Source organism: Malaclemys terrapin, chromosome 19 (assembly GCF_027887155.1).
Source record: "Malaclemys terrapin pileata isolate rMalTer1 chromosome 19, rMalTer1.hap1, whole genome shotgun sequence".
NCBI lineage: Eukaryota > Metazoa > Chordata > Testudines > Emydidae > Malaclemys > Malaclemys terrapin.
In genome coordinates, this window is record NC_071523.1 from 4,702,537 (window position 1) to 4,722,023 (window position 19,487).

The following is a 19,487-nucleotide window of genomic DNA, read 5'->3' on the forward strand; positions in this document are numbered from 1 at the left end:
CACACGCACGCACACAAACCTGGGTACACACACATGCACACAAACCCGGGTACACACACACGCACACAGACCCGGGTACACACACACGCACACAGACCCGGGTACGCACGCACGCACACAGATCCGGGTACGCACGCACGCACACAGACCTGGGTACACACGCACGCACACAGGCATGCACGGGTTCTTCCTTTCTTCTTGCTGTCTGGCTGTCATCCCGGGTGCCTCTGTCTGTCTGACTCTCTCCCTCCACCTATTCGCAGTGACTCCGGGAATGAAGATTTACATTGACCCCTTCACCTATGAAGACCCCAATGAGGCCGTCAGGGAATTTGCAAAGGAAATCGACATCTCTTGTGTCAAAATTGAGCAGGTGATCGGAGCAGGTAGGCTGGGCCATGTTGGGCTGGGCTCTCCATCAGCCCCACAGCCTCCTCACGGTAGCCAGGCCCAGGGGCTAGGCAGGAGCTTGCTGAGTGGCCTGCGCCAGTGAGACGGGAACTAGCTGTGGCCAGTAACGGAGGGATGGGGCCAGCCCCTGCACGTCCTGCTAGGTGGGATGCCCAAGGTCAGCACCCAGCAGCCCGTGTCAGCTGGCACTGGGTGCTCTGCGGGCAGCACACTCAGCCCTGCAAGGCAGGGACACCGCACTGGGCTCTAGCTGGCTGACCCAGAGGGAGCAGGATTTAGCGCTCCTCAGCTGGAAGGATGCCTGGGCCTGAGGAGAAGCATTTGGCACAAAACAAGGGGGAACAGCGGTGAGATTCCAGATGAACTCAGCTGCCCCCAGAAAAGAGGTGGGCAGGTATTATGTGGGTCCGGTGTGCTTGGGTGGTGTGCATGGGCCAGCGTGCAAGGAGATGTGGGTGTGGGTAGGATGTGTCTGGGGTTGGGTGCATGGGAGGGGAGTGCATGGGGCTGGGTGCATGGGAGGGGGGTGCGTGGGGCTGGGTGCATGGAGGATGGGTGTGTTTGGTAGCGTGGGAGCAGCAGGGTCCCATGCCGAGGGTCTGAGTGGCAGGGCAGAGCACTGGGGAGGCCAGCAGTTTGTAACCTGTGCTCTCTCCCATCTCAGGGGAGTTTGGGGAAGTGTGCAGTGGGCACCTCAAGCTGCCTGGCAAGAGAGAGATCTTTGTGGCCATCAAAACGCTGAAGTCGGGTTACACGGAGAAGCAGAGACGGGACTTCCTGAGCGAGGCCAGCATCATGGGGCAGTTCGACCACCCCAACGTTATCCACCTGGAGGGGGTGGTCACCAAGAGCGCCCCTGTCATGATCATCACCGAGTTCATGGAGAATGGCTCCCTGGACTCCTTTCTCCGGGTACGAGGTGCTGGGAAGGGCAGTGGCAGAGGGGATGCTGGGACCGGGGGGGGAGGCGGCAAGCGGGGCCCAACCCTTGCTGATTCACCTTTTCCTATGGCAGTGCTACACCCCTCCAGGCCAGCAGCATTCACCCTGCAGGCTGAGAGCCGCCGCGTGGTGCTCTGGAAGGCTCTGCCCCAGGGCTGTGCACACAGGCAGAGGGCATACACTGCCACACACACACACACACACACACACGGTGAGCAAATACTGCTTGCACGCTGTGCATGCACGTTTCACACATACACATGCAGCACTTCGCTCACAGGCGGGACACACGTTTCAAACGCGCTCAGGGTCAGACGTCAGAGTTCTGAGCCCCCAGCGGCTTCCCTGGGGACACTGACGCCCAGCTTCTTGTGGGGCTCAGCCACGACTGTGAACATCCTGTGTCAATTAATATAGTGTAGGCCCTACACAAACACGTCTTCCAGGACACAGACATTGGTGCCAGGATGCAGCCTACTACTAAACTTGGCGAGGAACAGATGCCCGTGGTCTGTCTACACTGCAGTTTACCACCGTGTTAGCAGCATGGATCAGGACATGGGTTACAACATGACCAAACTCAAGTGCAGACGTCCACACACACACTGCACACCAAGGCACACAAGGACAAATGCACGACTTGCACAGCGCACGCACTCACTATGGCCAGGGCACACGTGCGCCCACTGCCTGCCAGTGCGCATGCGCTCACGCACACAGGGCACACACACGTTCAAGGGGAAATCCTGGCTCTGTTGAAGTCAATGGAAGTTTTGCCACTGACTTGTATAGGGGCAGGATATCGCCCTCAGTCCGCTCGATCTAAACCTTTGTGGGCCTCAGCCTGAGGTGAATAATTCAGTGTGCTGAAAGGAATAACCCACGTAGCTGAGTGAGATCCTAGTGCCCGAATCCTGCTGTGCAAGGTGCATCTCTGTGTGACAGCAGCTCCCTGAAATCACTGCTCTGAAGGGGGCGCGTCCCCTGTTGGCTGTGGAAAGTTCTCTCTGGTGCTTAGCTTGAGAATGCTATGATTGTTGGGCAGGAATAGGGGTGACAAGGTGCCCCTGAGCCTCGCAGGCCCATTCCTGGGTCAGAGCACTAGGGCCCCCAGGCCCACGGCCCCCATCATAGGCAGCAACACCAGGCCTCTTATTCCAACAGAAACGGCTGGCGACTCTCCTTTGATTGTATGAGAGCAGCTGAGTTCTGGGGCAGAGACTCAGGACTCCTGGGTCCTAATCCTGAGTGCTGCTGACTCCTGCATGGCTATAGGCAAGTCATTCCAGGTCTGCGTGCCTCTTCCCCTGGCCTGGTGTCGGAGTGAAGTGCAAACCCACTCGTCCCATACGGACTTTTCCTGTCTCCCCCTAAGCAAAACGATGGGCAGTTCACTGTGATCCAGCTGGTGGGCATGCTGCGGGGCATCGCCGCGGGCATGAAGTACCTGGCCGACATGAACTACGTGCACCGGGACCTGGCTGCCCGCAACATCCTCGTCAACAGCAACCTGGTCTGCAAGGTGTCCGACTTCGGCCTGTCCCGCTTCCTGGAGGATGACACCTCGGATCCCACCTACACCAGTGCGCTGGTAAAGCTCCCATCTCCAGAGCGGGAGGGGAGGGGAGGGGAGGAGACGAGGAGGTGATCAAGGGGGAGACGAGGAGGTGATCAAGGGGGAAGGAGAGAGCGAGAGGAACACGGGGGGGGGGGCAGTTGGCGAGCCCTTGCCCTGTTGGTGAGCCGGTCAGACTCGGCTCATTGCGGTTGGTGTGAGCACTCCTGAAGGGCGCCGCACACAGAGCCTGCATGTAGGGAAAGGGCAGAAGGGCTCAGACATGAAATGAGAGCCAGGCAGAGCCCCGGGAAGGGGAAGGCTCCTGCACCGGGTGGGGATTCATTCATAGTGGGCTAAGGATAAGCAGCTTCTGTTTCACACACACGCTCCCAAGATGGGGACGATGCAGTTTGTCAGACAGAGCGGCCCAGGCCGCACGGTCAGGGTGCACGGCAGGGCAGAGCTAATGGCTCCCAGGAATGCCAGGGTGAGTGGCGGGGTGGAGCTGGCGGCAGGGAGGTCTTTGTAACAGTTGTGTAAGAAGATTCTGGAATTCTAGAATTTCTCATTCCGTTTCTGTCTTTGCTTTCTGGTTATCCACCTTGTTGCCCCAACTGTTCCTGAGGCCACACACGTCAGTTCACATCCCTGCCAGTAGTTAATGCCCTAAAATGACAGACCGATGCATGAAACCCAGTGCCGATAAGAAATCCCGCAATAACAAACCATGAGCTTCTTCGAAGGACAGCTTCTTCTAAATAACGTGGGGAAACCATGACAGAAGAGTATCCATCGAATCACAGACATGGAGGGCTGGAAGGGTCCTCAAGGGGGCATCTAGTCCCGCCCGCTGAGGTGAGGCAGGGCCAAATATACCTAGAGCATCCCTGACAGGTGTTTGTCCAACCTGTTCTTACAGACCTCCAATGATGGGGATTCCACAACCTCCCTTGGAAGGCTATTCCAACGCTTAACTATCCTTACAGGTATCCTCTACCCTATAAGCTAGGGGTGTGATTCCCTGTTCACACAGACATATTTGTGCTAGCTGTCATTGAGATAGAGCACTAAAAATAGTGTAGCCATGGGAGCACATGGCCAAGTACAAACTCATCTGAACCCTGTGGGTATGTCTGTGGCATGGCTTGTATAAGAATATTCTCCATCCGAGTCACTATGGAAATATTGATTAATCTGGATCTATGACAGACCCCTGTTGGTCCCCAGTAGATGTACGCTTCCAGTTTAACAGTGAACCATTGATAGCTGCTCTGTGAGTACAGTATTTCAACCAGTTGTGCGCACCTCTAGACCACATTTCCCTAGTGTGCTGATGAGAATTTCATATGGGACTGTATCAAAAGGCTTACTAAAATCAAGATATATCATGTCTACAGCTTCATCCACTTGCCTGAGTAACCCTGTCAAAGAAGGAAATTAGGTTGGTTTGGCATGATTTGTTCTTGACAAATCTATGTTGGCTGTCACTTACTACCCTATTATCCTCTTGGTGCTTACAAATTGTTAACAATTTGTTCCAGTCTCTTTCCAGGAATTTAAGTTATGCTGACTGGTCTGTAATTTCGTGGGTCCTCTTTGTTCCCCTTTTTAAAGATAAGTACTATGTTTGCCCTCCTCCAGTCCTCTGGTACCTCACCCATCCTCCATGTGTTCTTGGAGATGATCCTAACGGTTCCTCCACTCCACTAACCCGCAACCCAAAAATTCCCCACAAAGAACCCACCAGTTTCTTCCAACTTCTCAGCAAAGCTTTACTAGCAGAAGCAGCGTGATGCTGACATCTCACATTACAACGGCCTCGTTGCTGTCTGAGACTCCAGCACATTTCCTAGGACTCAGAGAAGGAGAGTCATGAATAATTAAAACTTCTCTGCACTGTTAAAGTCAGTGAACAAGGTACAGTTGGCAGTGCAGATGTTTGCTGTCTTCCTTGCTAGTTTGCAAAATTCATTACTGTGCTGTAAATCTCCCAACTGTTGGTTGAAATGCATTTTTCATAGATTCATGGATGCATGGATTCTGAGGACAGAAGGAGCCATTGTGATTATCAGTCTGGTCTGATTCCTGTGTTGGTCCATAGAATTAATTCCTGTTTGAATTAAATCATCTGTTTTAGAGAAAACATCCAATCTTGATGTAAAATTTTCCAGTGATGGAATATCCACCCCAGCCCGTGGTAAATTATTCCAGTGGTTAATTACCCTCACTGTTAAAAATGTATGCCTTATTTCCAGTCTGAATTTGTCTAACTTCAACTTTGAGCCATTAAACCTTGTTATATCTTAGCCTGCTAGAGTGAAAAGCCTGTGATTATCAAATTTATGTTCCCCGTGTAGTTAAATATAAACTGTGATCAAATCACCTCTTAATCTTCTCTTTGATAAGATAACCAGACTGACCTCCTTGAGTCTTTCATCCTGTTAATTCCTTTTAAATATTGGCCCCACATTAGCTTTTTCCAGTCCTCTGGAACTTCCCCATTTCCCCAGTACATTGAAAATCAACATTTACAGTTCAGAAAGCTCCTTTTGAATGTAAGGTATCAAGACCTGCTGATTTTTAAATGTCTAGCTTTAGTAGTGCTGTTTAATATCCTCCTTAGTTACTGTTGGAATGGAAAGTATTTCATTATCTTCCTATGTTATAGCTATATCATCTGGATATTTTCCAGATTCTGAACAGAAATATTTATTGAACACTTCTGCCTTTTCTGCATTATTATTGACAATTCTACCATTTCCATCTAGTAATCTTCCTATACCATTGTCAGGATTCATTTTGTTCCAAATATACTTAAAAAACTTCTTATTGTCCTTAACTTTGTTGACCATAGAGTGCTTCTATCCTTTGCTTCCCTTATCAATTTTCTACAATTCTTAAATTCTGATTTATATTCATTACTATCAACTTTCTTTCCTTCCATTTGTTATATATGGGATTTTTATATCTGATTTCTCTTCCCCTCTAAGCCAGGCTGTTTATTTAACTAGTGTGAACTTTTTTCAAGATAGAGAGATTTGTTGGCTTCTTGGCATCTAGTAAAATATTTTCAAACAATACCCAATTATCATTCACATTTTTCTATTTAATGTTTTTCTCCCAACTTGATTTGTCTCATAAGTATTTTCAACTTTGTGAAATTGGCCCTTTTAAAGCTCAACTATAGGAATTTGGACTTTATTCTGTTTGCACATAACAAATATAATCAATCCATGATCGACTGCACCTAAGCTACCACTAATGTTTAGTTCTGTGATCAGTTCCTCTTTATCTGTTAAAATAAGGTCTAATATAGGGTGCCTTCATGGTGGATGCAACACTTTTTTGGGACAGGAAATTGTCATCTATAATATTTAGACATTCCAAGGATGTTTTACTACTGGAAGAATGAAATCTCCAGCAGACGTCACTCAGATTGAAGTCCCCCGTGACACTACCGGTTTTTTTCCTATACGTTATAGATAGGTGGTTAAGGAGGCAATCATCTTGTTCTCTATTGTGCTTTGGTGGCCTGTAGCAGACACCAATTAGAACCCCCATCTTGTGCTTTATCTGTTAGACCATTGATCCATAAGCATTCAAAATAATTGCTTCCAAGTCGTCAGTCACTCTGAAACAGATGTAATGCCATTGTTTATATAGAATGCCACTCCCCATCCCCTATGAGCCTTCATAAATAGGTTATAACCATTGATTTTAACATTCCTCTTATGTAAACCACCCCACCAGTTTTCAGTAATGCCGATTAAATCAAATTTATGCTTTGGTGTCTTGATTGATTTTGTTTTCAACCTCTTGGTTTTGTGCTAAATGAATATGCATTTGTTCCTCCCCTTTTGTTACTAGTTTAACACCCTCCTGGCTACTCAAGCCAGCCTGTCCCCTTGAGGATTGGTTCCCCTTCTACTCAGGTGGAGGCCGTCCAAACTATACAGCCCCCTCTTCCACAGAAGGTAGAAAAATGTGCCAAAAAACCCAAGCCCTCCACCACTTACCTAGCCAGTCATTCACTTCCAGAATCTTCTGCCGTTTGTCTTCCTTCGCTCCTAGGACAGGAAAGATCTCTGAGAAGACTATTTGGACATTCCTGACCTTCAGCACGCTTCTGAGTTCCCTGAAGCCATGTATAGTTGGGGCAGTATCGCGTGAAGCAGCATTGTTAGTACTGTACCTATAAGCACCATCACGAATGGATCCTTCCCGCTGGCTTCAGGCGCCCATCCTGTCTTAGCCCTGGTCTACACTGGGGGGGGGGAGGGGCGACCTAAGATACGCTGACTTCAGCTACGCAAATAGCGTAGCTGAAGTCGGCATATCTTAGGTTGACTTACCTGGCCGTGAGGACGGCGGTGAGTCGACCGCTGCCACTTCCCCGTGGACTCAGCTTCCGCCTCTCACGAGCTGGAGTTCCGGAGTCGACGGGGAGCACGTTCGGGGATCGATTTATCCTCGTCTAGACGAGACACGATAAATCGATCCCCGATAGATCGATCTCTACCCGCCGATCCGGCGGGTAGTGAAGACCTGCCCTTAGAGTCACAGCTCCTCTTTCACTCTCTTCTTCAAGGAGCGCTCCAGCGACAGTCCTTTAGAGGGGGTGGCCGTGGTTGTAACCCCATCTGCCTTTGTAACAGAAAGCGTTCCATCCATCCAGATTTTGGGGAGTGTTACTGCTCCCTGTGATGCCTCTCATGCAGCGAGAGAGACAGCCGAAGGGTCTACAGAGACATTCAGAAGACCGCCAGCGATTGGGACTCTTTCCTTGCAGGTGTGGTAGTGTAAGCAATGCCTGTTTCCCTCTCTAGAGAGATGCGAGCACAGGGCACCGGATCAGACCTGGGCTAAGTGGACTTGCACCCGATCATGAATTCCAGGCCCAAACTCGAGTGCCCCCTTTAAGGGTTAGTGTTTGCCATGCTAGCAGAGGGACCAGGGAAAAGCTCTCACTTGGGGCAGTGGCTCGTGCCCCAGTTCACTGCCACGCTCTCCTGCTCTGTGTGGCTGGCGCACCATGAGGAGCACGCCTGTTGGAAGGGAGAGAGATGGCACCGGCACACCCCACGCCTGTGTGCCATCACCTCCTGGCACAAGCAACAGCTGGATTGGAGAAGTGCTGAAATGGACATGAATTGGGCCCAGGGTGACTCTGCTGGTAACAACAGCCCTGAAGCCTGGGAATGTCACCTGCCCTGCAGAGGAGTGTTGTGTTTTACAGGAACGCAGTGCTGGCCAATAGTATTTGCCTTGTATGGCTGGTATGGCTGGAAGACGCTAGGATGAAGTTCTCTGTCGAGGCCTCTGGAACTTCCTCGACCCCAGCCTGGGTCTTGCATCTGATCCCTCTTGGGGCACCTTCTCTGCTCAAGCCCAACCTAGAAAGCTTCTCATTTTATCTGAAGTTCAGTGGGTCTGATCAGACCACAGTGGGCATTTAGGGTAATTGTACAGTTACTGTATCTAGCATCTGTAGTGGTCCGAGACTGTTTCACCTAACAGGACCCCTACTAAGAGGGAATAGGTCATTCTTCACATGGGCCAGATCTGTCTCACTTCAACCAGCTTAAACCAATAGTGACTACAATGCATTTACTCTGTTTACATGAGGGTAACAGCAGAACCGGGGCCTATATGAGCCTGTATAATAAAAAGATAGCCACAAACCTTCCAGCATGGGAACTCTAGCCCCAGGAGTATCATGCATCCCACAAAGCTTGAACAATTAAACAGGACGTCTTTGAAATCTCTGCGTTTATCCTTCCACTGGGATAACTAGCTGACAGCAAGAGGATGGGGAGAAACTCAAGAGAGAAGAGTCCGGATTTTCTATGTTTTTACATACTAATTTTTCTTCAAATGAATCTATTGGCACAACAGGCCGTAGGTATTGCAGGAGTTCACAGCAGAGATCACAGCAGTTTGTAGGAAGAGGGCACTTCATATAAACCCAGTCTGTAGGCAGCTGCCAAGTCAGAGCGGCTCAGGGCTTCATCCTACTTGCACGACAGGGAGGAATACATTGATTCATGTCCACTGGTTCCAAAAGGGCCAGTCCTTGTCTAACCCTGCATAGAAGCACTGATTTGTGTAAGTGTGGAGAGGGGTAAATTCTGGTCAAGGAACTCTGGCACATTACTAATTTCATTGCTCAGAATTCTAGTTATCTGGCCCAGCGGCTCCATTTCACCGGTTCATTGTCTGCAAATACTCCAGATCTCATCCTTCTCTCTTACTCTCTCCTTCTCTCTGTTCCTTTCCTGCAGGGTGGGAAGATCCCGATCCGGTGGACGGCGCCTGAAGCAATTCAGTATAGGAAATTCACCTCAGCCAGCGACGTGTGGAGCTACGGCATAGTCATGTGGGAGGTGATGTCCTATGGGGAGCGGCCCTACTGGGATATGACCAATCAAGATGTAAGTTATCAAGAGAGATGTGGTGGAAACATTGAAATCAGCTGTGGGCCTGGAAAAGGCAAAGGCTCCCTGCATGGTTCTGGCTGAACTCAGCCTGTAGTGTGCTGTGGGGGTTCTCTGGCCATGAGAGTTATCTTCATGGCCAGATCCTCTGGTAGAGACAATGGGGCTGGCTCTGACCTTCACTCAGGCCCATACTTGTCTCTGGGGCTAGGTGCAGGGGCCATAGAGAGGATTTCTCCAGCTCAGAAGTAGCATAGGGCTGACAAAAGCAGCCTAAACTGCTGCCCCTTGCAAGCTGTAGGGTAGGGAGCATGTCAGAGGTGAGAGGGGGCACTTTGGGTGCGGGGGGATCTCCCATAGGCAGTCCAAAGGAGGCTGCCATCCTCCAAGTGGCCCCCAGGGCACTGGGGAGGGTTTTAGTCCCTGCTGCAGCACAGGATATGGGGGGTGCCACGGTGACATACTATAGCAGGCTTCACTCAGGCGCCAGCAGGCCTAGTGGTCAGGCTGCAGCCCACAGCCTCTCGGCTGCTGGGCCCCCAGGCTCAAGGTCAGAGTTCATTGCCCCCATGGTGTCCTCCATGATCTCTCAGGCAGCCGGAGGAAGAGGGAAGGAAAGCGGAACCCAGGCCCTCCCCCTCCACCAGGTGCTGGCCCAGGGCCCTCGGGGAGAGAGGTGGCTCCGTCCCTTGTGGCTGCCACGCCAGATCAGCGTCCCCTGGGCTGCTTCCTACCCTCCCTGTTTCCCTTCAGTGTGGGGCGTGGCCCCAGCCTTCTGCTTACACAATCTCATTAGTTCGGGGCTTCAGTCGGGGGCGGGGGGGTTAAAAGTCCGGTCGGCGGTTCAGCGGGGCTAAGGCAGGCTCACTGCCTGTCCTGGCTCTGTGCAGCTACCCCGAAGCAGCCGCCATGTCCGACTCCTAGGTGCATGGGCGGCCAGGGAGGCTCTGTGCGCTGCCCCTGCCCTGAGCTCCCATTGGCTGGGAACTGCGGCCAATGAGAGCTGCGGGGGCGGTGCTTGTGGGTGCGGGCACCACGCAGAGCCCCTGGCTGCCCTGTGCCTAGGAGCTGGACATGGTGGCTGCTTCCAGGAGCCACGCGGAGCCAGGGCGGGCGTGGAGCCAGTCCTAGCCCTGCTGCACTACTGACCAGGAACCACCTGAGGTGAGCACCACCTGGCTGGAGCCCACACCCTGAACCCTTGCCCCAGGTCAGAACCCCCTCCCGCACCCTAACTCCCTCCCAGAACCTGCACCCCTCACCTCCTCCGAAACCCTAACCCCCTGCCCCAGCCCTGATGCCCCTCCTGCACCCAAACTTCCTCCTGGAGCCCGCATCCCCTCCTGCACCCCAATCCCAGCCCTGAGCCCCCTCCCACACCCAAATTCTTTCATGGAGCCCGCACCCTGCACCCTCTCCTGCACCCCAAACCCCTCATCCCTGGCCCCACCTCAGAGCCCACACCCCAACCCCCAATCCCAGCCCTGAGCCCCCTCCCACACCCAAAGTCTCTCACAGAGCCCGCACCCTGCACCCTTCACCCCTAGCCCCACCCCAAAGCCCACACCCCCTCCCGCATACCACCCCCCTTCCCCAGCCCGGTGAAAGAGAGTGAGGATGAGGGAGAATATGCGATAGAGGGAGTGGGCGCGTGGCCTCTGAGACGGGGTGGGGCAGGGGGAGGGACAGGGAGGGACAGGGGGAGGGGCAGGAGGAGGGGCGAGGGCATTTGATTTTGTGCAATTAGAAAGTTGGCAACCTTATCCTTCCCCTGTAGATAGCTCTGCCTCAGTAGCTGCAGGCAGACTCTCCTCCCCCATGCCGGGCAGCTGCTGAGGGCCAGGTCTTCTTGGCCCATACTACTCCACCACTCCTTTTACCTTAAACCCCATCACAGCCGCCTTGCCCCTTCTTCCCTCTTGGGAGGTGCAGCAAAGTCTAACCCTCTATTGAGACCCATCAGCTCCATGGAACTAGTATGGGCTTAGCAATAAAGCTCTGCCTTGTGAAGGATCCGTAGCTGGGGACAGTCACTGCCAGGCAATGACGCTGAAGATCAGGAGGTCCCCTGCACAGAGCACCGGAGAATGGAAATATTCTCCACTGTAAAGGCCTTCTATCCTGGGACGTTCCCTCACCGCGAGCATCAGGACTCGGCCGGCCTTCTGTGAGAGCCCCAGACCCGTCCTTTCCCTGCTAGAACCCATTCGCAGAGCCGTTCCTATATCCTGCGTTCTCCACGAGCTGGGCGTGGTTCTGGCTGGTGATGGAAGATTGATGTGTGCAGTCGGCTGCTTCCATCCTTGGGGGGCAAACGGGTATTAGTGCAAGATGCAGGCCCCAATGAGTGTGTCACTTACTCTGGGACCTGGAGATTCCCCTGCGCTCTGCAGTGCAAGCACATAGCTGTGATTTACCTCTCCTCATCATGGAAATGCAGCCACTCCCCCAGGTCCTCTCTTCTGGACAGAAGAGTTCAAACTCTACCCCTTTGCGGTGTCCCAGGAGTGCTCTAGGAAGGAGGGTTATCTGTAGAATGGGAACGTGTAATTAGCTAATAGAAAGAGCACCAACAAGTGGCACTTAAGGATACGTAGCATTGTTCATAAGTCGGGCTTGGTAAAGTGGTATTTGTTGTGCACTGCAAATGGCTTCCTAGTTAACACTGGTGTAACCAGCGTCCCACTGCACCGATCCAACGCATCCTTCTGTGCCCAGCATTTCCCTCTCCCTGGGCCACAACCAGCCTGGAGGGTGCGTAGGAACCTCCTCCTCAGTGTAGGTGCTCACAAGAACTCGGTTATGTCTGGAGGCCACAGCCCTCCTTCCCAGGGGAGACCCCAGCTCCCTCCCCCGCCTCTCACCTGCTGAGCGATGGGCACAGAGCTGGTTGGAATATTTCTGGCAAAGCCAAAACATTGTTCAGAGGCATGTCAGCTTTCACCAGTCCAGAGCTCTGTAAGAACTTAAGAACGGCCAGGCTGGGTCAGGCAAGTGGTCCATCTAACCCAGTATCTGGTCTCTGACAGTGGCCAATGCCAGGTGCTTCAGAGGGAATGAACCGAACAGGGCAATTGTTGAGTGAGCCAACCCCTGTCGTCTAGTCCCAGCTTCGGGCAGTCAGAGGTGGCTCACTTCTGACCAGGCTGTAGCCTTGTGGTTAGGGCACTGGCCTTGGACGTGGGAGACCCAGGCTTGAGTCCCTGCTCAGCCCGACTCGGCATAATCCGTGACAGAAGCTCTGCTCTGAACCAGGGTGAGTAGGCCTTTGGAGCTGGGTCTGCCACATCCCAGGCCAGCGCCCTAGTTAGTGTCCGTCTGGTCAGAAGTGACCGCAGAGCCCTGGACCCAAAAAATCTTCCCAAAGCGAGACTCCGCAGCTCCAGTCAAAAGACCTGGCTTTCATTCCAGTGCAGATAGAAACGAACGTCAGAACCTTAGACGTTGCCCCAAATTGCTCCAGGTCCTTCACGTGAGCTGAAGACGCGCTGTCTGCTCGCTGCAGATTAGCCTCCTGAGTCCAGGAGGAGCAGGAAGAGGAGCTGAGGCAGAGAGCTCAGGGCTGGCAGCTGGGCCGGTGCTTTACTGGGGATTTGCTGGGTCAATGCCTGCTGCCGGTGTGATGACTGTCCCCAGCCCCACTCCCCCTGTGTGCCCCCTTCCCTCCTTGCTGTCTCGGCTGGATCCGCCAGCCGTGGGGAGAGGGGACAGGTCACATCTCTCAGGAGAGGGTTTTCTCCAGCTCCTGACCAGGAGCCGAGAGCCGCACAAAGCCCAGTAGCGATTCCTCAGGTTAGACCCGGACAGGCTGAGCGGGCACCTCCTCCCACTGGCCAGTGCTGCTTCCTGGATTGGTGGGCGAGGGGCTTGTGGGTCCAGACACAGGGAGGAAGGAAGGAGGCTCCCAGCAGCATTGGAGTGAGCGCTGAGCTCTCCCTGCATGCAGCCCTGTCCGGGCACCTCAGCCCCACCCTGCACCCAGCCCGGGGCTCTGCCAATGCCCCTCAGTGCTGACTGGCAGCTCCCTGCTATTCCAGTCCTTGGCTCAACACAGAGATGTGCAGCTCTGTCCACCCCTCCATCCTGACCAGTAGCCTGCCTGCTACTCCAGCTCTGGATTCCCCTTACACACCCCCAGCTCTGCCAATGCCCCTCAGTTATGACTGGCAGCCCCCGGCTCTTCCAAGCCTCACCTTGCAGGTCAGTGCGTGCACACACGTATTTGACCCTGTACCTTGGACCTGATCTCCCACCCTTCCACTGCTACTCCAGTTCTGGGCTCCCCACACGGCTCTGCCTGAATCCTGACTTGCTGTATCCCTGTTGTTCTCATTCGGGGTCTCTCTCCACAGCAGGGAATGAGTTGCATTGTATTGTGCTGCATTGCATATGGTGAGTTGCTGTTCTCATGCAGCTAAACAATCCTTAGCGTTAGGTGTGTGACCTTCCCATTGTCACCTTCTCTGGGGTGAGCTGTTCCTTCCCTCTCATTGCTCGGCAAGTGCAGTAGCTGACTGCAGTCTCTGGTCAGCACCAGGGGCTCTTGTCCGGAGCCAGAGCAGCCTGCTCCGTAGTGCCCACTGCTTTGTCGCCTCTTCCTGTTGTGTCGGTGACCAGCCCGTGCCGTGCCCCAGAGCACAGCCCAGGGGACGCCCGGGGGGAGGAGAGGAGAGCTTCCCAGAAGCCTTCCTCACTGCAAGGCTGTGAGAGGAACAGGCTGCCCTCTGAGCAGACCATACCGTCTTAGAGCAGCCTTCTTCCTCCCGCGCACCCGCGTCACCTTGGCCAGGGCGGCAGCTGCAGGTGCCAGACACTGCCAGTGGTAGCAGAGGAAAGGGGCAGGATGTCCCTGGGGGAAGGCCGGCTGGGCCTGGGGACGCATGTAGGTACAGTATATGCATGGAGAGGCCCAGCATCTTCCATGGGCGCATGGAGAAGCCAAAGAGGCAACGAGCAGCAGCTCCTAAGCACGAGCCTATATGCCAGCCGTGTTCTTGCAGGCTTTTGTGACAGGTTTTCTGGCCTGGTGACCCACTGCTTCCTCCCCCTCCCCATTCAGTTCCCCACGTTGGTGTGTCTACACTGCCCATGCCAGTGGACGTGGGCTGCAGGGCTGTTTCATTGCAGTGTACTCCACCAGGCTCAGGCTGCTGCCCTTGCTCTAGGACCCTCCCATCTCACAGGACCCTGGAAGTCTGCACTGCAATTAAAGAGCCCCGCAGCCTGAGCCCCGCAAGCCAGCCCTGCAGCCCCGGAGTCGACAGGCACGGGCCAGCCAGGGGCGTCTGGCTGCAGTGCGGACATACCCTAAGTGCACACAGCTGAGTGGGAGGCAGTGGTCAGTACAGCCCAGGCTGGGGACCGTTCGGCTGGAGGGAGCAGAAAACACAGCCGGGGGGGAGGGGCCATGTGCCAGAGCTGCCCCATTAGTAGCCCAGGTCTGCGCCTCAGGCTCCGTTCCATGGATGGGGCCAGGGAGCAAACCAGGTGTTTCCGTCCCACCCTGGGTGTCATTGCCATGAAAATAAGTGGCCTGCATGTGCCAGCAGAGGTACGTCACAGGCGATTCAGTGCGACAGAGGGACAGGGCCCCTGTGGGCGAAGGCTGTCCATGCCTGTCACTCCCTGAAGCCGAGATGATGAACAATGCCAATTCAACGGGCACTTCTTTGGCACGTGATATTTGCGCTGTCCCACTTCTCCTAGCTACTCCGACTGCACTGACCTTGTCTCTGCGGCTTGTCTTGCAGGTGATAAATGCGATAGAGCAGGATTATCGGCTGCCCCCTCCCATGGACTGCCCCAACGCCTTGCACCAGCTAATGCTCGACTGCTGGCAGAAGGACCGGAACCACAGGCCCAAATTCGGGCAGATTGTCAACACGTTGGACAAAATGATCCGGAACCCCAATAGCCTGAAAGCCATGGCACCCCTCTCCTCCGGGTAGGTATTTCTTCTGTCACCCTGGAGCTTCTCGTTCAAAGGGAACTCCATCAGTGGCAGGTACCGTGTGTCCACACCAGACTCTGAAATCTCAGGCATTCAGCTGAAAGTATGCCTGGCCATTTCCATTAGCTACAGGTAGCGGTGCCTTCCGGTGATTGGAGCGGATGCGTCCTCCTCTGTAACATGTCCTGAGCCATGCGTTAAAGAAAACTGGGAGAATAGAAAGAGGTTTCCACAGGCTTCAGCTCACTGGGCAGCATTTTTAAGCTCTCTTAGAAAACCAAGGACCCAGGTTCTAGTCCAGACACTGGCCTTTGCCAAGCAATGGATCCATTACACAGCTCGAGTTCCTGGTGAGCATGTGTAGAAGATATCCTGGGGAGGAGACACGTGCAGTGTCAGGAATCCAGATACCGTTTGTGACAGCGTGCTGCCTTTTCAACCTGTCCCAGCCCAGGTGTAAGACAAAAGGCCCTTGATAACGGGGTGGGTTTGCAAAAAGCTGAAAAGGAAAAGGGAGGGTTCATTTCTTTTACGGAAATAACAGAACTTTCCCGACTCCGATTTTGTGTCATGAGGGAGCAGCTGGTATTGGGGCTGGATGTCTTGTTTGGGGAGGAGAGGGAGGTTGGCACGGAGGTCTGAGCTGGGCAAGAACCAGGAGGAAACCTGAGCTGGTTCAGTCGAGGAGCTGGAGCGTTCCAGCTGCCATGTGGGACTTCTGCAGCTCCCTCACTTTCGTTTTTTCCTTCTTCCCTGTGCCCCAAGAGCCCCCAGCTCCCGTCCCTGGGAGGAAGTGCTTGGCTAGCCCTGCTCAGGGCCACCTAGCCACTTAACCTCACCAGGCTCCCTGAAGGAGCAAATAGACTTTGGCACTTCCCAGGCGGATCTGTTTGCCAGTAACAATACGGACTTCACAGGCACTTGGCCCCTTCTCAGAGCAAAACAAAGGGAGTAAGGCCTTAATGAGCTGAGGACATCTGCAGCTCTGCAACATCAGTCCTCATTAGTGATTGGCCTGGGGGGAGCTCGCTTAAACGCAGCCGCAGCCCCACAGATAGCATTACGGGCTGGCACCAGTATCCAGTCAAGTGCTGCTCTGACAAATACATCTGCGAAGAGCTAGAAAGAGGGTGCTGGAGCCACAGGATACTGTGTAGACAGGAGACGGAAGTGTGGGTAGGCGGTAGGATGTGAGTGACTTTGCAGATGTTACTGACTTGTCATTATGAATTGTTGTCCCCACAGGTCTGCTTTGTTACAACTAAAACTAGGGATCCCCTTTAGGGGTATAACAATTGTATTCATGTCTACTGCTCCTCTGAGCTGAGCTCCCCAGAGCCCTGTGCAGACATGCCTCTCGACACCGCCCCCCCCCCCCCCCCCCCAGGAGTTCAGTACTATTGTCCCCATTTCACAGATAGGAAAATTGAGAAAGAGAAGGGAAGCAATATACCCACGACCACATAGTAAATCAGTGGTAGAACTGGGGCTAGCACCCAGATCCCCATCATATGCTTAGATTAATAGAGTCATTGATTTCAAGGCCCGAAGAGACCCCTGTGATCATAGAATCATAGAATATCAGGGTTGGAAGGGACCTCAGGAGGTCATCTAGTCCAACCTCCTGCTCAAAGCAGGACCAATCCCCAACTAAATCATCCCAGCCAGGGCTTTGTCAAGCCAGGCCTTAAAAACCTCTAAGGCAGGAGAATCCACCACCTCCCTAGGTAACGCATTCCAGTGCTTCACCACCCTCCTAGTGAAAAAGTTTTTCCTAATATCCAACCTAGACCTCCCCCACTGCAACTTGAGACCATTGCTCCTTGTTCTGTCATCTTCTCTGACCCTCTGTATAACACAGATCATAGGTCATTGCCAAAATAATTCCTAGAGCACATTGTGTAGACAGAAATCCAGTTTTGATTTTAAAAGGGTCAGTGATGAAGAATTCACCATAACCCTTGGTAAATTGTTCCAGTGGGGGTTAATTACTCTCACTGTTACACCTTATGTCCAGTCTGAATTGTTCTAGCTTCAACTTCCAGCCATTATGTTCCATCATGTTATATCTTTCTCTGCTAGATTAAAGAGGCCATTGCTAAATATTTGTTCCCTATGATCAATCTAGATTTGAGCTGCTAAGTGGGAGGGAAGGGTAACATTTTATCCAGCCCCGCAAACTCACTCTGTACTGTTGGTCCACACCTGGGTAAAGTTATCTACACGGGGACAGACGGTGAATGGACTTGCTGCAGGTGCATTCCAGGGTTTGCCCCATCTTCCACAGCCAGCCAAGGGTAAAGAAAGCCCCTCACAGGCTGCCACTAACTTCTGCTCATTTTCTGTCTCTCTTTTTCAGGATTAACCTCCCTTTACTGGACCGCACAATCCCCGATTACACCAGTTTCAACACAGTGGATGAATGGCTGGATGCCATCAAGATGGGCCAGTACAAGGAGAGCTTTGCCAGTACTGGCTTTGCCACCTTTGACGTGGTGTCACAGATGACCATGGAGTAAGTGCCAAGAGCAGTAGTCACAAAACCGAAGCAAAGACCTCAGGGATCTTGCAACAATTGGCCATTATCAGATTTAAGGTTTCTGAGCTTTATATTAATCTTATCGTTAGGTAATATGAATAATTTTGTGCCAGAAAAAGAAAAGAATCCCCCCGTTCATTTCTAATCTTTTCCAGTCCCGCTTTTCCTCTTTAATCCATGGGCTGAGTATCTGTCTACTAGATATTTCTACACCATTCATCTCCATGCTATCCGATTGGTTTTCTCCCTCCTATGAAGATGCAGTTCTGCATGAGGTTCTCCAAGCCCCGTAACTAGCCCAACAATGTCAAGGGGGAACAGTAAAGATTACAGGCGGGCACCAGGCAGTTCCCCTGCCACTGGAGGGCACTTTGGGATGCTGTGACCCCAGTGGCTCCATTGCTGACAAGCACTTGCATATTGCATACAAGTCGCTGCCTGAAAAAGGTCTCTGAGAGCCAGGATGGTCTCCCGTTCGTTCCAAATAACCCTGCACGCATTTGAAACAAGGGTATGCTCCTCACCTCCATCCAACAGTCACAAAAATGTAGCAGGCTCTCCAGGGACGAGCAGGCTGCTGAAATGCCAGCTCCAGTGGGTTGCGGGCTGCTGGAATCCCTTAGGGCCTCGATGCGTCTATTAAAAGATTTGTGGCTAGGTGCATCGAACTTTGGAGGCCCTGCCGGAGACAGTGGAATGAATGACCCATGCGGGAAAGCTGTCTGGAAGCACGGGAATGCTTTGTTTTCTTATGGGTCTGGGGCAGGCCAGCCTGCAGGTGAGCTCAGTCGAAACCAGCCAAACTGACCTTTTCTGTTTGGGGTTTTTTTGTTTTGTTCTTTGCCTGGAAATAGCCATAGGACCGTTCCGAATGTGTCCGTGTCTCCACAGCAGCTCCACGGGCTGCTAGAGATGGCTTATGAAGCCTCCAGGCGGAGCTTAGAAACGACAGTAAAGGTGCCCTAGGACAATCGGAGCAGCAGAAGGAGGGCGAGAGGGAGGCTCTGGGGAGGGGAGGAGCTCTGGTCCACAAGCCAGGGAACACAATGTCAGCACTATGACCCCAAAGCTCTGCCAAACAGGTGACTGGTGTTTGCAGCGTGTCCAATAAAAACAGACCCAAACTCAGCCTTCTCCACGTCTCTGGGCAGGGAAGCTGCAGGTGACCGTATATACAGAGCCGGTCGCTGATGCAGTGAATTTGAAACGTTTCATGGGGATGGTTCAGTTTTGCCAAAGTTCTGACTTTGCCCAGGCAGGTTTTGAAACCTGCTGAGTTCCCCCCCAGGTTCGCCTCCTGGGTCCTCAGCAGCTTCCAGATTCCAGGAAAGCCTGGCACACCCACTGCATCCTAGCCGGGGCCCCAGGGTCCAGGGCTCTAGAGCAGCCCATGCGGCAAGAGTGGCTCCATTCCCTTTGGGGGAGAATTTCAAAATGTTGGAGTTTGGTGTGTAATCAGAATGAAACCACAGGTTGAAATATCAAAATGCGCTGTGAGAGGGACACCCTTTCTCTCCCTATGAACACGGCAGGAAATGAGATTGCTCATCAACACGTCAGCTAGAAAGCAGAGGTGGGAGCGGACAGTTCCCTGAGCAAGTCTACCCACCCCACAGATTCCAGCAGGAGAGCAAAGACTGGGGGGCGGGGCTG

The 19,487-nt window shown here is 53.0% G+C and overlaps 1 protein-coding gene across 4 annotated transcripts in view; it reads left to right on the forward strand.

Annotated features, from left to right (window-relative positions):
- Window positions 1-19,487, forward strand: part of EPHB2 (EPH receptor B2) — a 241,178-nt gene that overhangs the window by 210,229 nt on the left and 11,462 nt on the right. For all 4 annotated transcript variants that reach the window (XM_054009140.1, XM_054009139.1, XM_054009142.1 and 1 more), the window contains exons 10-15: window positions 264-386; window positions 1,076-1,323; window positions 2,729-2,944; window positions 9,193-9,342; window positions 15,096-15,289; window positions 17,655-17,810. In XM_054009140.1, the coding sequence (XP_053865115.1) occupies window positions 264-386; window positions 1,076-1,323; window positions 2,729-2,944; window positions 9,193-9,342; window positions 15,096-15,289; window positions 17,655-17,810 (1,087 nt within the window). The remainder of the gene's footprint in view (window positions 1-263; window positions 387-1,075; window positions 1,324-2,728; window positions 2,945-9,192; window positions 9,343-15,095; window positions 15,290-17,654; window positions 17,811-19,487) is intronic.